Below are 19,960 nucleotides of genomic sequence, written 5' to 3' on the forward strand. Positions count from 1 at the left end.
CACTGCTACAGACTAGGGACCGAATGGCTAGGTAGCAGTTCTGCTGAAAAGGACCTAGGGGTCACAGTGGACGAGAAGCTGGATATGAGTCAACAGTGTGCTCTTGTTGCCAAGAAGGCTAACGGCATTTTGGGCTGTATAAGTAGGGGCATTGCCAGCAGATCGAGGAACGTGATCGTTCCCCTTTATTCGACATTGGTGAGGCCTCATCTGGAATACTGTGTCCAGTTTTGGTCCCCACACTACAAGAAGGATGTGGAAAAATTGGAAAGAGTCCAGCGGAGGGCAACAAAAATGATTAGGGGTCTGGAGCACATGACTTATGAGGAGAGGCTGAGAGAACTGGGATTGTTTAGTCTCCAGAAGAGAAGAATGAGGGGAGATTTGATAGCAGCCTTCAACTACCTGAAGGGGGGTTCCAAAGAGGATGGAGCTCGGCTGTTCTCAGTGGTGGCAGATGACAGAACAAGGAGCAATGGTCTCAAGTTGCAGTGGGGGAGGTCCAGGTTGGATATCAGGAAAAACTATTTCACTAGGAGGGTGGTGAAACACTGGAATGCGTTACCTAGGGAGGTGGTAGAGTCTCCTTCCTTGGAGGTTTTTAAGGCCCGGCTTGACAAAGCCCTGGCTGGGATGATTTAGCTGGGAATTGGTCCTGCTTTGAGCAGGGGGTTGGACTAGATGACCTCTTGAGGTCCCTTCCAACTCTGATATTCTATGATTCTATGATTCTTAACAGATGGTTCACACTAGGCTTTCTCTCTGTACAATTCTGTTGTGAAGACTGTTTTTTCTTCATCTTATTTGCATATCACCACCTACAGGTGAAATCCTAAAGTCCTGACTTAATGAAAACTCAAAGTCTTCAATGGGAGATCTGTGCGTGTATGGACTGTAATATATGGCTCTTTAACTGATTAATATCATACAGTTTTTAAAAGTACCAGAAGGAAACAGAAGTGACCAGATAAGCTTGCTTTAATTTTAACACCTCTCTCTTATGCCAACATCTGGTTTTGATTTGTGAATCCAACAGAATGGCTTTTTTTTTTTTTTAAACTGAACACAGGTGCTACTAGCCAGTGAACAAAAGTGCTAATGAGTTTGAGCCTCTATTTAGTCCCTTCACAACTATGGTGATGCTACCTCACTCTCATTTTATTGTCTCTTCCTCTCTTACACACACACACACACACGGAGAGAGTCAGTTCTTTTATTTGTTCCCGTACTATATGTACTGGACTGAAGCCACTACCCTATTTCTTTGTAGATTTGTAGATATCCAGGGACAAATTCAATAGTGAGCTAAATGGCAATGCAAGTGGGTAAGGAAACAGTTGTAAATGGTTAGTGGTAAAGTTGTGTAATTTATACTACTTTGGTATCCAGCAGGTGAGTAAAACTACTGCAATTTGTATATAAACAGAGAGAGCAAGGCAAGAGGTTATTAGGAAAAAAAGAACTAACAAGAGTGTAAGATAAAACAGTTGTCTTTTCCTATGTGCTTAAATGTTGGAAGGATCAGGGCCAAAGATCAGAGAAATTTTGAGAGAAAAGTATTGAGACCGCAAGAAAGAAATACTTACAAAAGAGTTTCGAAACTATTAATTCACAAATTATTTTATTAGATCCAATATCAGTTTCATCAACCAAATCCACAGAGACAGAATTGTAAAGGTGCTTATAAAAACATTAGTTTTGCAACAATCTTGGAAGAACCTACATACATATTCTCTAAAGGCACACAGTCCCCAACAATCATGAAATAAGTATGCAAATATGACATGAGTTCACCAGGATTCAGAAAAGGTATGGATGTTTATATGGATAACAAGAACGTCCACAATTACAAAAGTAAGGATAAAAGAATAAGTATTCTGGAAGAGATATAAACACTCATGCTTTAGCACATAAGTGGACCTCTGACAGTGATAAGGAAGAAACTTGCTCTATGGGCTGAAGCATCTGTTGCTGACCACTGTCAAAGACAAACTACTGGACTATGATAACTTGTCTGATTTAGTATGGCAATTCCTATGCTCTAAGCAAACATCATCTTGTATAGATGCTAATTAAATATCCAGACTTCAGTAGGAATGTACATGATGAATTGAACAGCTTGTTATTCATAATCAAAATTCTTAGAAAACAATTACAATCATGAAGACAAATGTTTAGATTAGCATCAATTACAATCTTATCACTTAAATTTATTACAAAACAATTTTTGTTTCAATGATTTTTGTAGAAAAGGAGTGCATTAACAGTAGCAATGAAACTGAAGTTATCCATTTTTAAATGTATTTGCTTAAAAACTGAACTTTGAATTAAAGCTTTAGTGTCTATGAGTGAGATCTTGAACGATTTGTGCATGCAGAACTTCCATTTGAAGTACATACTACACACTTCTAAGATTGGGCCCCATATGAATTTAATTTTTCCCCACAAATTTATTTTTAGTATTGGTGCTTTATTTCTTACACTAACGAAAGATCAGTAAATAATCACTAATTTTACTCCAAAGATAACCTTAAGCAGCTTTATTAGGAATCTGTCAAGTACCATGAACATTTAAAATGTTATAACATTCAGTAAAATATGTGCAATCTGGAGTGTTATTTGTGCAAAATTATGAGGACCTAGTCTGGCTTGAGATGTAGATGTGTGACTCCACATTGATTTCAATGAGAGCTCTGCTTGACTTTCACATCTCAGGGCAGAATTTGACCTAAACTTACATTTTTGGAATTTAAAAGAAGAATCCTTAGCTAATATCTGTTAAAAAGCTACCACTGTAGAATGTTTTAGAAAAATAAAGATTTTAAAGTTACTGGCAGATAGCTTTAGTGCAATTACTTTCACTTCCTTACTTGCACACAGTAGGTTAAAAAAATATAGTCATGTATGAAAAACATAAAACATTTTAGAAACAGTATAGCTGCCAAGTAAAGAGAACAGTGGAAGAGGAGATTTCTGCAGCACAGTATATTCACAGTGCTCGTTCAATAGAGTTCAACACTTAATGTCTTTTAGTGCTCCAGAAAACAAGGTTTACAACTTGTAAACAAGTTACAACTCTTTTCATACAAAAATAGATCAGCTATGTACTTTGTCCACAGATTTCCTAGCTGCTGACTAGAAAGTTAATATTTTCATATTCTGCCATGCAGTTGATGACATCTGGATCAACTTCTTTCTTTGAAGAACCATTTTTGGTATTCTGAATTGCTACATGGTCGCAATAATGGTGCTGGATTGCCATTGTAAGAGTTAGATTCGGCTTGTAGGCACTTCTGGGTTTGTACATGGAACAAAGTACCATCCTACAAAAGATGATGGAAAATTATTATTTACAGCACAGTCTTAAGATTAGAGTTATTCATTAAATTTTACCATATTTGAAATGTAACAGGAAACATCTATATCTAAACTTATACTTTTCCTTAAAAGCACTGAACTGAATCCAAAGCGCCTGATGCCAAGGTCAAAAACTGCGTCTTTTGGGTTTACATGAATGTTGCTTTGCAGCAATGGGGCCCAAGAACCTTAATTTCTTTCTTACTGGCACAAGCTGTGGCTAGAGGAACCTAAGGATTAAACTGCTCAAGATAGTTAAGACCACAGCAGACTGTGAAGAACTTCAAAAAGATCTCACAAAACTAACTGATTGGGCAACAAAATGGCAAATGAAATTTAATGTGGATAAATGTAAAGTAATGCACATTGGAAAAAATAACGCCAACTATACATACAATATGATGGGGGCTAATTTAGCTACAACTAATCAAGAAAGAAATCTTGGAGTCATCGTGGATAGTTCTCTGAAGACGTCCACTCAGTGTGCAGCAGCAGTCAAAAAACCAAACAGGATGTTAGGAATCATTCAAAAAGGGATAGAGAATAAGACAGAGAATATCTTATTGCCCTTATATAAATCCATGGTATGCCCACATCTTGAATACTGCATACAGATGTGGTCTCCTCATCTCAAAAAAGATATACTGGCATTAGAAAAGGTTCAGAGGAGGGCAACTAAAATGATTAGGGGTTTGGAACGGGTCCCATATGAGGAGAGATTAAAGAGGCTAGGCCTTTTCAGCTTGGAAAAGAGGAGATTAAGGAGGGATATGATAGAGGTATATAAAATCATGAGTGGTGTGGAGAAAGTGAATAAGGAAAAGTTATTTACTTGTTTCCATAATATAAGAACTAGGGGCTACCAAATGAAATTAATGGGCAGCAGCTTTAAAACAAATAACAGGAAGTTCTTCTTCACAGAGTGCACTGTCAACCTGTGGAACTCCTTGCGTGAAGAGGTTGCGAAGGCTAGGACTATAACAGGGTTTAAAAGAGAACTAGATAAATTCCTGGAGGTTAAGTCCATTAATGGCTATTAGCCAGGATGGATAAGGAATGGTGTCTCTAGCCTCTGTTTGTCAGAAGGTGGAGATGGATGGCAGGAGAACGATCACTTGATCATTACCTGTTAGGTTCACTCCCTCTGGGGCACCTGGCATTGGTTACTGTTGGTAGACAGGCTACTGGGATGGATGGACCTTTGGTCTGACCTAGTATAGCCATTCTCATGTTCCCCTCATATGATCTTGCCTGACAAAAATCCTTAGCTTTTTGCTTATTTTGTAAACAGTTTTTATTTCTGTTGGTAGCCTCTATTCCAGGTGTGTCTCTTGCCCAGAATCTTTGTGAAGTTAGATGCCTATTTTGCTTCAGGGTAGTGCAAGCCTTGGATGGATACAAGGTCTGCCAGCTCTTCATACAGAGTCCCAAGGAACATCAAGCTGACGCTTAAGGCCTTCTGATTACAGGAGTCTCGAGTTCATCCAAGCGAACCTCAACTCCGTCAGCAATGCCTGCCAAGAAATTAGGTTCCTAGGAAGCTACATATCCAACTGTGGAGAAATCAAAGACCCCTTTCACAGTCCAGGAGGAGGTTCCAGGACCCAGCTGTTTCCAGGTTAGGCCACAACCTCTCTTGGCTCCAAAAGGCAACAAATACCTCAGATGCTAGTGTAGATGCACTGGTTCTGAGGTTTTCCTGATGCTCTGCCTCTTTGCCACCAGTAACGGACTACTTGTTAGATCTTAAAAATCAAGGACTCTGACATCCATCAGTGTCAACAAATCTGCAATTTTGGCCTGTTCCCCCTCCTGTTGAAGGTTTTTCCATCTTCAGTCCATGGTATCCAGGTTCCTGAAGGGTTGACCAATATCTACTAGTTTAAGTCCTAGTGCCAACACAGGACTTAAACTTAATTCTGATCAGGCTGCTGGGGTGAATTGCATGATTTGTTGGCTTGACCCACCACTTACTGTTTTACAAAAACAAAGCAGTACTAAAACATTATCCTAAGTTCCTCCCAAAGTTGGTGTCAGAGTTCCACTATGATGTTAGCTTGAGCAGACAGGATTTACAGTACTTATGTTACTCTTCTGCCCATCTTCCATCTGGGTTGCACTGCTTACTGGTCTCTCATGAGTGGAAATATGAAGAGGTCCTCAAAAGAAGAGAAGTTACTTACGAGGTACTGTGTATTTTTAAGGGGTGCTTCTGCATATTCACACTCTCTACCTACCGCCCCCTCTCCCTCAGAATTCTTACACATTTCTGGGTTCTGGGGTTCAGAAGAAAAGGACTAAGTCTTGCACTTCCCTTATCTAGCTTTAAGTCCCCAAACATTTGATGCCATGAAGCGATGCTTGTACATGGAAGACTGCAGACCAGGCACCTTCAATCTCATGAGTGTGAATATGTAGAGGCATCCCTCAAAGAACCATAATTACTGGTAAATACCCTCTTTCTAAGGAATGCTAGTTCAATTAAAAGAATGGATCAAATCCTGCATTATGAAAGCATGCACAACTACCATAGATTTCCATGGTAGTTATGTGTAATTTGAAGGCAGAATTTGTCTTAAAGAAACTTATTTCAACAGCTGTGAATTTAGGTTTAGATGAGCATGGTATAAGCGCCCGAAGAAATTACTGACCCCTAGACACAACTCCATGTACCTCAAAGAACACATTCAAATGTTCACCATTCCCCATAGGTGTCTTGAAAGTTGGCCAAGATATATACAACCAAATCCTATAGATAAACACCTTGGGACATTACACCACTGAGTTAGTGAAATTGTGCCTGTTTTCAGTTGTTAGACATCCACTTGTTTGGATATGCTAGAATCTGGGCAAACTTTCTTCATTAGATATGACCTAACTAAAACAGGGAGATTTGGAAGTGAGAATATTTACTGCCTATAAAATTGGAGTTCTCCTAATAATCTGTCAAAAGATGCTTCTTTTGTTTTTATATTACAGATCACACTATTTTGAAAATAAAAAAAGCAAATTTATAGTGCACACCTATAAGATATCATTAGAGCATGTATTATACAACATAAAATATATGCCCTTAAACAGATCTCTTTAGAAAGGGAATTAAAGAAAAAAAAAAATCTATATAATTGCTCCCATTACTACCTACTTTCCTCTTATAAACAGCCTGATCCTGCAAGCCTGTGTTTGGTGCTCCCACTGGCTTCAGTAAGAGTTTCTGCAAGCAGATTGGGTTCTAAGTGGAATTTTTCAGACATATAATGAACTAGGTCTCACAGAGGGCTTGTCTACACAGTGGGGTAATGCACACTAGCATGTGTACATTGATTTGCTCTGTATACACCCTGCTGGTGTGCACTAAAGGTTCCCTACTGCACTTTAAGGTAGTACCGTTTCAATGGCAGTAAATTACTTTGGCATGCACCAACAGCATCTACACAGAGCAGTTAATGCACAACATGCTAGTGCACTTTAGAAATCACAGCCATGTAAATGTGTGTTACCCCATCATCTAGACAAGCCCAGGGATGAACTATTAACAGTTGTCTATTGCAAAATGCAAAAATTCTCTGATTTGGAAATAACTCTCATAACACATTACAAGAAAAATGTAATTATCATTGACAGCATAAAATGTGTGGGCCAAATCCAGAGGTCCTTTTTTTAGTTTATACTCATTATTTACTTAGGGCCTGATTTAAAATCCATTGGATGTGCCCTGCATCAAAATGTGCCTGTTCACCATCTTAACCTCTGGCAGTGTAATGTATGGATATTTCGACAAATATTGNTGCCTGTTCACCATCTTAACCTCTGGCAGTGTAATGTATGGATATTTCGACAAATATTGGGAGTCAATCTTCCCACCGACTTCAATGAGTTTTGGATCAGGCCTCAGGTCTTTAAATCAGGCAATTACCATCAGTTTCAATACATGTCACAATATTAACGGTATGATTGTACATTATTACCAGCATCTAAAGTATACATGTCAGAACATAATACTGAACCTAATAACATCCACACACAAGACCATTATGTCGTCTAATGGCTAAAGTTTCTCATGATGAATAACCAACATCACAAACATAAATATCTAGGGAAACAACATTTAAGTTCTGTTGAAAAACAATACAGCTACTTCACAGCCGCTTATAAAATGCATCATCTTTAGCCAACACGTGTAACAAACATCATAAACAAAAATGCAACAAACAACCTAATTCTGCTCCTGTAGCGACTGCAGCCTCATCTCTTCTTCATTCTGTTCCTTTCATTTTTTTAGAGAATGATTCTTCAAACTCTGATTCACAACATTAAGGATTCCCATAATTATGCCTCTACATGGCAAAATGCATTTCCCCCTCTCTCTCTAAGTTTTTCCTAAATGCTTTTTTAATGACAGACTATGACCTCTGTCATCAATCTCTGATAAATTGGTGCAATTTTACAGTTTCATATCAATTCTATCCTCCCATTTACCTCTGTCCGACCTTTTTCCCTAAAAGAGCATATGAACTTTCCATACTACAGCTGGAGATTCTCAGTTTTGGATGCACAAAACATCACATGGGGGCATATGACAAATGGCAGCATTCTAATTCCTCTCCTAACCTGTTCAAAAAGGCTTGTGCATGCTTCACTGGAGAATGGAAGGAACAATGTAAACCATAATTTCCATCAGCTAACTGCAGACCCCACAAAAGAATCTAAATGCAAAAAAGAACCCAGCCTTAATTATAGCATTATTGCTGCCCTGTCACACTACATTATTCAGTTGGGTAATTTTTTCAGTAACAATTCCCAGTACAAATGTATTATTATCGGTATTTGTGGTAGGAGATCATCTGAAGCTCAAAAAGGGAAGTTAGGTAGGAAGGGATAGATTTATAGAAAGCCATGAAGGTGGTGACTGGTAGTTTAAATCTAATGCAACAGAAGATGGGGAGCTAGTGTAGGGATTCAAAGGAAGTGATGTGATCAACAGCCATGGGAGAGGATTTCAGTGGCTCAGAATCAATACATTAGTCTTAAAAATTAATGCTTCTGAATGCACTGAACTCGGAAGTATTTCAAATCACATTTTTTCAAATCTTGCTTTTTCTGAAGTGTCTGGGATCCATTCAATGTGTCATCTTAGGATACATCTATACTGCACACTCCTTATGGCAGCACATAGAGTACATACACTATACACACCTCTAGCATGGGTATAAATAGCAGTGTAGACAGTGAGGCACTGCTTAGGTAAGTAAAAACACACCTGAACCCTGTGGGTATGTACCCTACATAGCTCTCTATATGGCCAAGCAGTCCCTTCCCTGTCTACATTGCAATTTTTAGCAATGTAGTGTCCCAGTGGGAGCCTTTTCCCACTGCAGGGAAAGGCTCTGGCAGTGGGGATAGCAGCACATCAAAATGTGCCCTCCTTTGGGCTAAAAGTGAAAAGTGGGGTGGTGGCACCATTTTGATTGACTCCCAATACTTGTTAAAATATCCATACATTACACTGCCAGAGGTTAAGATGGTGAACAGGCACATTTTGATGCAGGGCACATTTTGATGTGATGTGATGGGGAAGGCAGAAGGGACTGTATGAGAAGGAGGCTGAGGGCTTGGGGGAAGGAGGAGGTTATGGGGCATTGTAGAGTGGAGGGGGGAGATATTAAGGGGCTGTGAGCTATGGGGTATGTGTGACAGCTGGGGTAGCAGGTATGGTTCCTGGACAGCAGGATGTGGGAGGTATATACTGCTGGATAAAAGGATTGTGGGGGTAACAGGGACCATGGGGTGGCTGGGCAGTCTTGGGATACGCAGAGGTTGGAGGAAGTAGGTATGGCAGCGGGAGATGCTGTGGCTAGGGGCAAAGAGAGGATAATATGAGTGATGTACAGGGGGATGTGAGTATGTGTTTGAATGTAAAGGGAAAGGGATTTGGGACAGGAGAGGGCAGAGAAGAATGGTAGGCAAGTGAGTGGACAGGGATAGTGGGGACTTCAATGAGTGAGGCATAAGGTCTATGGAGGCAGTATGGAGCATGGAATTGGAAAGGAAGTCTTGGGTCACAGAAAGATAGGGATAGAATAGCAGGAACAGCAACAGGTAATGGTGTGGGTGGAGGCGGAGGCATTGCTGTGATGGGCGATGGGGCTGGGAGACAGTGGTATGGTGAAAGGAAGACGGGGAGACAAGAGATGTGAGGAGACAAGCTGGGTGTGTGTGTGTGAGTGTGAGTGTGAGAGAGAGAGAGAGAGAGAATAGGAGCAGAGACTATGGGGGGAGATAGATGAGTGAGGGTGAGGTGGCACAAGCACCTGAAATACTCTCCCAGCACTGGTGCCTCAGGATGCCTATATAATACAGTTGAAGGTACCAAGACAGGAATGCCAGAGGTGCTGAGTGACCCTACAATCAGGCACCATCACCACAGAGGGACTGGACTCATTCCACAGCCCATTTTCCCAAGACTCTTTCCCCCACACATCAGCACTCACCTTGCTCCCTCCCTCATTGCCATACCATGACTCTTCAGCCAAAAATGGGCCATTTAAGAATTTTTTTTCTGAGTCTCACCTGTTTTGTACTCACATAGTAAGAAAATTATGATTTTTTGTGATTTGAAAATGGACTCGCTTCCAGATGCTAGCACCACATAAGAGGTAGGCTACTTTTACAATTAATGGCATAATTTTGGATTGATAAGACAATTCATCATAATGGTTTCTATCTAAAAGTTCTGGATATAACACCCCAACCCATGTTCTGGTTTTGTGCTGCTTGCATGATGACCAGAAACAATAAAGTTAAAAAACTGACACGCTTACCTCTCTGAAAACAAATTTCTGATTTTCAGGAATATTTTGAACATTGTCTTGACACAAGTACATTGTCAAATAGTCAGTCCCGGAATCAACTGCTGCACAGGCTTCAGGCTGCCGGGTGTTGTAACGTATTTCATTATGAGATGTATATTCGAAAAACTGCCAATCCCAGACAGGAAACAAAGGACATTAATGTTACATGTGCAGTATGCAAACAAAAAGCATTTTATTAGAAAAAAGGATGCAGTAAAGGTAAAAATTTCCGTCTATCAATGTGCTAATATGGTCACTTAGAGTTGCCTGTTCATTTAGAGTTGGAGAGAAATTCTGTTGAGAGTTTTCATTCCAGGAGTCTTGACTACTAGTACTTACTTTACTTTTTATGTGAGAGCAATCCTGCAGCAGTATTATCACCACATATTGTTTCTGGTAGCACCCACAATGTGCTAAATGCTGTACAAACATAAAGGAAAGCAGAGTTCCCTATACTGAAAAAGTTACAAAGCTTATAGGTTGATTTAAAAGTTTGATTGTAATGCAATAGTTTTTAATCTATATCATCACTACAGTGGGATGGAGACTAGTTTATAGATTGACACTAGGCCTCCATAATTTTAGTGTCACAAATAATGTCATTTTTAATTAAGGAGTTTGTTGTTCATTGAAACTTTAAAATGTTCAGTTTAATCAAAAACTTGTTTACAATTACAGTTTACAGTATGCAAGATGAAGTGCATTTCACTATGTCAATTTTCAGGAAGATATTCTCAGAAAAATTAGGTACAGCTTCTTCTAAACATAAATAGGATTTTAAGGAAGTTGTGTGGTATTGGTTATTGTATGATACTCTACAATCCAGTTTTGGTTGCATTCCTGGGCATCTCACATCTTATGTCATTAAGGCTGAAAACGCTGTCATGGTAATAATTGGGGTAATAGAAATTTGCTAGTAATTCTAGCAAAACCAGACTATTTTCTTGCTTTTCCTGGAGCTACAGTGATATTTATCATGGATTTTTGCCAAAATTTGGACTTCATCAAAGGGTATGGGCAAAGTTTAAATAGTTATTTGTATTTAGCATGCTTGTAAATCATCTTGAGCACTATTATGCATGGATGTGAGGGATGTTTAAATTGTTTTAGGGGGATTAAGTTATACTTATTATTGTAAGACAAGAGACTTATCCACCCCAGAAAATATCGTACACATTGTTATCAGTGCAGCTGCCCCAGTGTTAAAAACAGTTTAACTGACAGCATAGAAGAGAAAACCATTTGCAAAACAGTTTTAGGAAGTATGACTGAGGCTTTATGGAAATAACTATAGCTAAAACAATTGAAAACTACCCCACTCCTGGAGGATTTAGGCTGCAGCAAGCCAGTGCAGATGTGCAGCCAATTAGGGAAGGGCTTATTGGGAGCCAATCAGGGCCCAGATTGGAGGCAGCCAATCAGGGCCAGGCTCAGCCCTATAAAAATGCTGCTCAGGGAGAGAGCAGTCAGTCTGTCCCAGGCCTTTGAGAGGGGAAGGTCTGTCTCCAGAGGGGGAGACTAGCACCTGGGACAGGGCAGTGCTGAGCAGGCCTGGGGGAGCAGAAGAGAACTCCAGCCTGGTGTCTGCCAGACTGCAAGCCCTAAGGGGAAGGGCCTAGCCAGTGCGAGGGGCTGAAGGGGAAGTGGCCCAGGGATGTGGACAGATGGAGGGGAGAGAAGGACAGTGAGGCTGCCGCCAGAGGGTCCCTGGGCTGGGATCCAGAGTAGAGGGCGGGCCTGGGTTCCTCCCTTGCAGTACCGCTAGCCATAGGGAGCGGCCATTATAGACTATGCCAGTTCCCTGACAAGAGGGATCACACTCAGAGGGTGTGGTTGGACATGATAGCTGAGTGTAGGACTGCTGCTCACCCTCCCTCCCTCCCTCCCTCACCCCCAGAAGGGGGTGTGGATGGACTGAGGGGCATTGCTGGGGGTCCTGAAGAGGATGCCACGAGCTGGAGAGCGATGCGGGTTCAGATGCCAACCAAGGGAGAGACAACGGGTGGGACACCACCAGAAGAGGGCGCTCCACTGGACTGAGCTAATTCCCGAGACGAGCAATAGGAGGTGCCAGGTAGTGAGTCCCAACTCCGTTACAAGCACCCGATGTTAATATGTACAAAATATTCTAGTGTAGAAAGGTCAAGGTAAGTAATTTAAAAATACTTTTAAAAAGCCACTATAGAGAACTGCTGGAGGACCACATTTTATAGATCACATAAGCTTCCAGAAGCAACATTGTAAGAGCTTAACGCTTTGTAACTAAATAAATAAAAAAAATAAATATATGGAGATATACCTATCTCATAGAACCGGAAGGGACCTCAAAAGGTCATCGAGTCCAGCCCCCTGCCTTCACTAGCAGGACCAAGTATTGATTTTTGCCCCAGATCCCTAAGTGGCCCCCTCAAGGATTGAACTCACAACCCTGGCATTAGCAGGCCAATGCTCAAACCACTGAGAATGAAATTTCTGTTCTGTGGGAAATGCTGACTTAAAAAAGAATTGGAACGAAATGTTGAATTTTCTTATGGAATATGAACTTTTTACATGAAACCACAGAAGCATTTCATTTTGAGAATGCTGAAACATTAAAAAATAAAATATTAAATATATAATTTAAAAATTAATGTAAACAAAATGAACTGAAATAATATTGAAACAAAACATTGACATTATTGAAATAATTCATCCTCCCATAACATTTTCTTGAAATCGACACATCCAATGAGATGTCTCAATTTTCACAGAACTGCATTTTCTGATGCTAAACTGTTCCACTGAAATTTTCAACGAGCTCTACTTGCAACATGGCTCACACCACTTTTTAAAGAAAGTATCAACCATCTCAATTTTATGAATAATAGAAATATCAATAGTCATAATTAGCACATCACACATTCCCATGCAGGATAGTCAGGTTATATTTCTTGATTTTATTTCTTATTCCTCATGTTGAGCACACCTTGCTGGGGAGGGACTACATCACAGTCCAAACTAGCCTTTGTAGCAGCACAAGGAGATGTGTTTAATACATTCTATAGAGCCAACACTCCCTATCAGAGTGGAACTGAGGGTATGTCTGCACTACAGCCCTAAGTTGACCTATGTTAGGTTGACTTACAGTAATTATTGTGGCGGTTGATGTCCACACTAACCTCCTTCTGTCGGTGGTGTGCACCCTCGCCAGGGGCACTTCCATTGACTGAAGAGTGGCAGTGTGGAGGGCTGAAAGTCAGGGCTCTCAGCTCCCTGCCAGGAGCCCAGCAGTCCCCCCTGGCTGTCAGCTCCTAGTTGGGAGTGGGGGCCAGCCACCTCGGCTTCTCAGCTCTGAGTGGGAAGACTCCAGGCAGCAGCCCAGTGGGGAGCTGGGGGTAGCAGGGTTCTAGCTACCTGGCTTGTCAATTTCACAGCTTCTGGAGCCATGAAATTGACAAGCTAGCCAACAGCCAATGGAAGTAACAGTGTCTACACAGACACTGCATCACCCTAACTACGCTGACATAAGCACTATGCCTCTCATGGAGGTGGAGTTATGATGTCAGTGTAGTAGGGCACTAACACTGGTGGGACAAGGTGGTCGTGTGTACACTTACATTATTAGGTCGACATAAGCTGCCTTATGTTCCCTTCTCAGGGACCTGCTCACAAAACCAGAAGGCTTTTACATTCCACCCCTCCATTCCCCATTTGTCTAAAAATGATTAGTTGTGAAACAGTAACATCCCTGTGATGAGTGCTCTGTGAACCAGCCTCCTCCATGGCCACAATGTCATCTTAGCTCCAATGGTGATCCCTAGAAATTTTATTCTATCATGGGGGACCCATAATCATAGAATTCTGGAAGGGACCTCAAGAGATCTCCTAGTCCAGTCCCCTGCACTCATGGCAAGACTAAATATTATCTAGACCATCCTTGACAGGTGCTTCTCTAACCCGTTTTTAAAAATCTCCAACCTCCCTAGGCAACTTATTCAGTGCTTAACTATCCTGAAAGTTAGGAAGTTTTCCCTAATGTTCAAGTCTAAATCTCTCTTGATGCAATTTAAGCCCGTTGCTTCTTGTCCTATTCTCAGAGGTTAAACATTTTTTCTCCCTCTTCCTTGTATCAACCTCAGTCGTCTTTTCTCCAGATTGAACAAACCCGGTTTTTTCAATCTTCCCTCATAGGTCATGTTTTCTAGATCTTTAATAATTTTTGTTGCTCTTATCTGGACTTTCTCCAATTCAGCCACATCTTTCCTGAAATCTTGTGTCCAGAACTGGACAGAATACTCCAGCTGAGCCTAATCAGTGCGATCTCTCACCACTGATTCTTAACCATACTGAGAAAGGCACTGAACTTTTGAGGGTTTGAACACGAAGGCCAGCTACAACCCGTCACTGACAAAACTTCCCAGACTTGAAGTGGTGTTCAGCCTGCTTTCAGATTTGCATCCAAGCAGATTTGGCTCCTACCACTCCAAACAATAATGGATTAGCTACTGCAGCCAACACTGGCCTCACCTTCTTTCCCCAGTGAGTCCAAATATCTTCCTTCTATATCCCACTCAGACTGATGCCACCCTTCTTATAACTTTTAGCCCAGTAGTTAGGCTAATTACTTGGAATGTGGGAGATCTGGGTTCAATTTCCCCCTCTGGCTGCTTGGAAAAGAGATTTGAATTTGGAACTCTCATGTTGCAGAAGAGTGTCCTAGCCACAGGTCTATGGGATATTCTGGAGGGGACTCCTAACCTCCTCTGTTAATGCTGTTCCATTTTTATAAATTAAGTAGTCATTGGAGCAAGGACTCGAACTTGGGAGTCCCACACCCTTGTGCAACATTAGCAAATTCTGGTGACATCTTCTGTGAGTGCCCCCATGTTTTGGAGCAGGGCATTGAAATTTGGCAGGGGGCGGCCTGTCTGTCAGGGATGTGCCTTTTACTGTTCCTGTTGACTGCATAGGAAGACTGGGAGCCAGGGGTGGGGGGAGTGTTATATTGTGATATCTTCGCAATAGAATGGGAGTTAATTTTCTATTTCTAATAAAAAAAATTGCAAATTGTCATCCTGTCACAATAACCTTTTAAAAGCAGGAAAATAAATAGTTCTCTATTGGTTTTGCCCTTGTACCCTGATTTTTTTTTCTATTGGAACAAAGCTGAAATTAATGTTTTTGTTGAAAAACTTTCATTAGAATATGAAAATATCCTAAAAAGGAACAGAAACCCCTAAGTATAAAATTACTGGATGAGTGCCTTTTGGAGTTCATCCATTCCTATGGGTGCGATTAGCTCCGATGTCAATCCATGGAAGTAGTCACTTCTTCCTAACAAGAAGCTAGGTGACTAAATTATCTGTTTATCTATTTCATTAATCATCTCACTGAACTACTCATTTGAAACAGCGTGTTGGGGGAGGAGGACTGAATTGTGGAACAAGGAAAGGATGACATTTAGTGTGCTTAAAATCTAAGATATGCCTAACCTCACCTCACACAAATCCCTTGGCTTTATGATGTATAACTACACCCCCACCCTTCATCTGTCTTTGTCTTCAGGGCAGGGACTGTTTCCTGTGTTTAGAAAGTACCCACACATTTTGGCCTTTGCTGCAATCTAAACAACCAATACTATTAAATACTAACACTGATAATACAGCTACTAATAAATCTTACTGCCATATGATAAATCATGGCAGGAATAACACTGTTCTCAATTAAATTCAATGGAAGCTTGGAATACCCTTTTTCCCCCAAAAAAGAAGGTAAAATGGATTCTATATTGAAGTTTCCCTTTGAAGATAGCTTTGCTCACACCCCTTTATATTTTAAGTTTCTTCATAGTCTGACAGTTTCCAGAAGTTTACAAAGGTGACTGGTAAACTGCATGACCCTCCTCAACTCTGGTGCTCCTCTGAAACTATTCATCCTTGTCCCTGTTCACCTCCCCAAACCCAGTCACATGCCCAAGTTTTCTAGTCCCTCCTGCCATACACTTACACTCCTCTGCCTCTCAACCACACACCTAGATATTTGACCACCCCTTCCACGCCGTACCTCCTCAGTCCTGGAAGGAACCAGAAGACATACCAGCATGGTACAACAATACATCAGAAAGAGTGCTGGCATGTGGAGGCACCAATCAGTCCTCAGAGTTATGTGAAACCCCAGCATTAAAAGGCTACTTACTCAAATATCTTAAGTTATTACAGTCCTGGAGCCCTGCAATACTTTCAGAAGGTTAAGATCTCATGACTGTATGTAGATAGATTAAAATTGTACACAAAACTAAAGCCATTTTTGTACTTGGTATTTCAAACCATGAGAAGTATGGTGAGGCTAACAGGCTTCAAACCAAGAACGCAAAAACCAAAGCTGAGAAAGGATCAGATTCTAAGGGAGTTTAGAAGAAACATCTTTACCCAGGAAGGCAATTAATATGTATATATTTTAAAAAGTTAGACAAGTATTCTAATGAGAACACATTTTAAAAGGTACAATTGCTTGACAGATGTGGGGAGACTTAGATGGGTCAACATGGCCTAGTTATCTTCCAAATGCAACTTAGAACTCTGAAAACCTGACTTCAGTTTTCTATGGGGCACAAGAAAGTTAACAATCTCATGGAGGAAACAAAAATAGGAATGGTGCTGACTAAGATCACATTGCAGTGGCCACGTGTCCCCTCAGAAATACTGTGGAGCATTTTTACTTTGTATCATACATCCTAAGACAATTAATCATAACTACAGTAAAAAAACAAATCTTACCTGATTTTGTCCCATGCCGTGGCATGGATATAATATGATTCTGTGCCCTGTTACTTCATGATCATTTGGAGGATTATAATCAAAGCAGTAATTTGTCATTCCTCTATTTTTCAGCTAAATAAGAAAAAAAAAGAACAAATTAAAGCATCAGCCTGAAGTAAATACATTTGTGTCACTTCATACCCCATGTTGTATTATAGGCTTCCCACTCGCAGCTCTGAACCCTGGTAGAGCTGGTTTCACTGAATCAGGGCCTGGCAACAATAGACCTGATAGAGGTGACTTTGTAAACTGAACCTGATAATCATGGACCAGAATAGACCTCGTGCAGCTGGCTTTGCTGAACCAAAACCTGGCAGCAGCAGACCTGGTGGCAGCAACTTTGACAGATTGGATTGGAGCAGACCGGCTATTGCTGACTTGATTGGACTGGGCCATGCCTGGCAGAAGTGTATGGGAGGCACTCACTTGGGTTGCCACATAGTCTAACTGGATTCTTGAGTCGGTTTAGGTAAGTGGGGACTGTATCTGAACAGTAATTTGGGACCCCAGCAAATTAGTCAATTAACCACTGAGCCCAGGAAATCTGCCATATATCCGTAGTTCTTTTTCTCTTTTTGTTCATTTAATTTTTTGTTTTTTAAATAGAGATTTATTTCAGTTTGAAAAATGAAAGAACTCTCATGTGCTTTCAGAGTGAAGAAAAAACCCTGTGAAGGCAACTAGTGTTTAGGATTTAAGTTCCTAAAACCTGCATGTGGATACAATTTCAATGGTGACTTGAACCAAATGTTTTTTTTATTTTTAAAGGTATGACTAGTCATCATGTTGAACCCAGCCTTTCTTACTGCTATTGACACTTGCAGAAAGATTACATTATGTTGTTTTTATTAAATATTCCACAGGCAAATCAATAAGAACTTCCAATTAATAAAAATATCCAAGATAAACAAAAGTTACTTGAAAATTAGTTGAACCAGGGCATAATGATGATTTAAAAAATTATACATGCTTTGCACATTCACATATTATCCACTTAAACGAATGTTGAAACAAAACAACTTCTGTAAATAAATATTAAAGCTAAATGCCTCTTTTACCTGAATCCTGCTATGTCGCATATAAAAGAATAAAACAGGCAGGGTTAGTGTCCCTATAACTATTGAAGGTGTAATTTTGCTTCTTAAGTATTAGGTGATAATTATATCCATAATTTCCAATGCAGAGAATGAATAGACATCAATAAATTAGGACAAATCAAAGTAAAACAAGTGAAAGGGTATTCCACAAATATTTTTCTTTACTTTTGTTTTACTCCACTTTTACCTACTACCCAATCTCCTCTTTCCACTTTTTTTGGATCCATTTGCACTGTAATACTTTTAGCTTCAAGAACACTCCTTACACACCCTTCTCCAGATGTTTATCACCATTCCGGTGAGTGCATTAACACCACTAATCAACATGTGACTAAACAATAAGAGTGATTTTGAATTCTGATGATCTCTATCTGAGCAGCTGTAAACCTTGCAGTTTAGTGGTGCTTTCCAGAGCTAAAGGAAGTCTCCCTGGCTTCCTTTTTATTGTAGAGTGGCTTGGACTGAAGGCAGTTGCATTAGAACCTCTTCTATCCCTTTTGTAAATTATGGTTTGACCAAGAGAAATTTTAATTTATATTTAACACCGGTAAAGGGCTACATACAAAAATAGAGAAGTAAAATTGAGCCAAGCTTGAAACAACTATACAAATTTCAACCTTCCCCCAAACACTTGCACCCAATACCTATAATTTCTGATAAAGGAATATCAGATTTAAATTATGCTGAATTATAAATTACAATTTTCTTACATAAACTACAATCATAAATGGGTTTCTCTTGCCTTTAATTGACTTCAGAGTTGGAGGTACTACTCATTAGTATGCTCAGAAATCTAATTGTGTTGCCACACTAGCCATTTATTCCAATGGGAAGATCAACTGAGTCAAATATTCACCCCAGCTGTCACTCCCCAGATGACTGCTCCAAGCAAAGAAGTCACCAAGTGCTCCGCTAGCATCTGACCAGCATAAATATTCTCTTGCCTATACTCCATTAAACATCACAATGATTATCTCCCCACTTAAGTTAGCAATACAATATTATTGACTTTTAGGCACAACACTATTTTGTGTCTGTGCATAAGTTAACTACAAACCAAATTACTGCACACCGATACAACTCTTTCTTTGTATGCTGTAGACCTAAAGGAGAAGAAAATTTAAACAGGGTTCTGAAACTGAAAACTCAAAAGAGAAAACACTATAAAAGATTCCTAATTACCTCACATTTCAATTCAGAACTATTTTATATATTTATGCTCCATCATTGTCAGCTCATCTTTGTGTCCCCTACACACACTTTTGTTGTGCAGACAAACTACTAACATGTAGTGCCAGTATTTCAGCCTGACTATAACTGGATCACTTATTTTGCGAATTCCAGAATTTTCTAATGTCATTTTACAGCCATAAAGTAGTCCTTTTAGAGATCTAAGAACCTTATATATGGGTACAACCAGGTACTAAGCACCTAAATGATGCAAGATGCACCTGCAGATATTTGCACCCATAAACTGCAGATTTAAAAATCTGGTCCTAAAACCATTTATGCATGAATTCACCAGTCTCTTGTTCCAAGGCAGGAACAGATGAGAGAGGGTTTGTGAAAACACTATCTTCTCCCATTAACTGATGAAGACAGTTTGCTTTGTGCTGACAAAAACAGTACCATAATAGTATCCATTCATTCATGTACTCTCTCAATATTTTTTTCCAACACATATCAAACAAGCTTAAATCATGCAAGAAAAGCTAAAATAAGAGTATAAACAGTAACTTAGTGTGGGATTTTAAATTTGTCTGTGACTTACCTTAATATTTTAGTAGAATGCTGCATTAAAGAAAATAACAAGAAAATATTTGTTCTCCTTATGAAAAGTTTAGTTCAGCTCATAAAA

The 19,960-nt window shown here is 40.0% G+C and overlaps 1 protein-coding gene across 1 annotated transcript in view; it reads right to left on the bottom strand.

Annotated features, from left to right (window-relative positions):
- Window positions 1–1,602: 1,602 nt before the first annotated feature.
- GALNT12 (polypeptide N-acetylgalactosaminyltransferase 12) overlaps window positions 1,603–19,960 on the bottom strand; it is an 89,376-nt gene continuing 71,018 nt past the window's right edge. The window contains exons 8-10 of the mRNA XM_034761464.1: window positions 16,964–17,077; window positions 10,179–10,334; window positions 1,603–3,323 (exon numbers count right to left, since the gene is read on the bottom strand). Of these exons, the coding sequence (XP_034617355.1) occupies window positions 3,186–3,323; window positions 10,179–10,334; window positions 16,964–17,077 (408 nt within the window). The 3' untranslated portion in view covers window positions 1,603–3,185. The remainder of the gene's footprint in view (window positions 3,324–10,178; window positions 10,335–16,963; window positions 17,078–19,960) is intronic.

This window comes from Trachemys scripta, chromosome 2 (assembly GCF_013100865.1).
Source record: "Trachemys scripta elegans isolate TJP31775 chromosome 2, CAS_Tse_1.0, whole genome shotgun sequence".
NCBI lineage: Eukaryota > Metazoa > Chordata > Testudines > Emydidae > Trachemys > Trachemys scripta.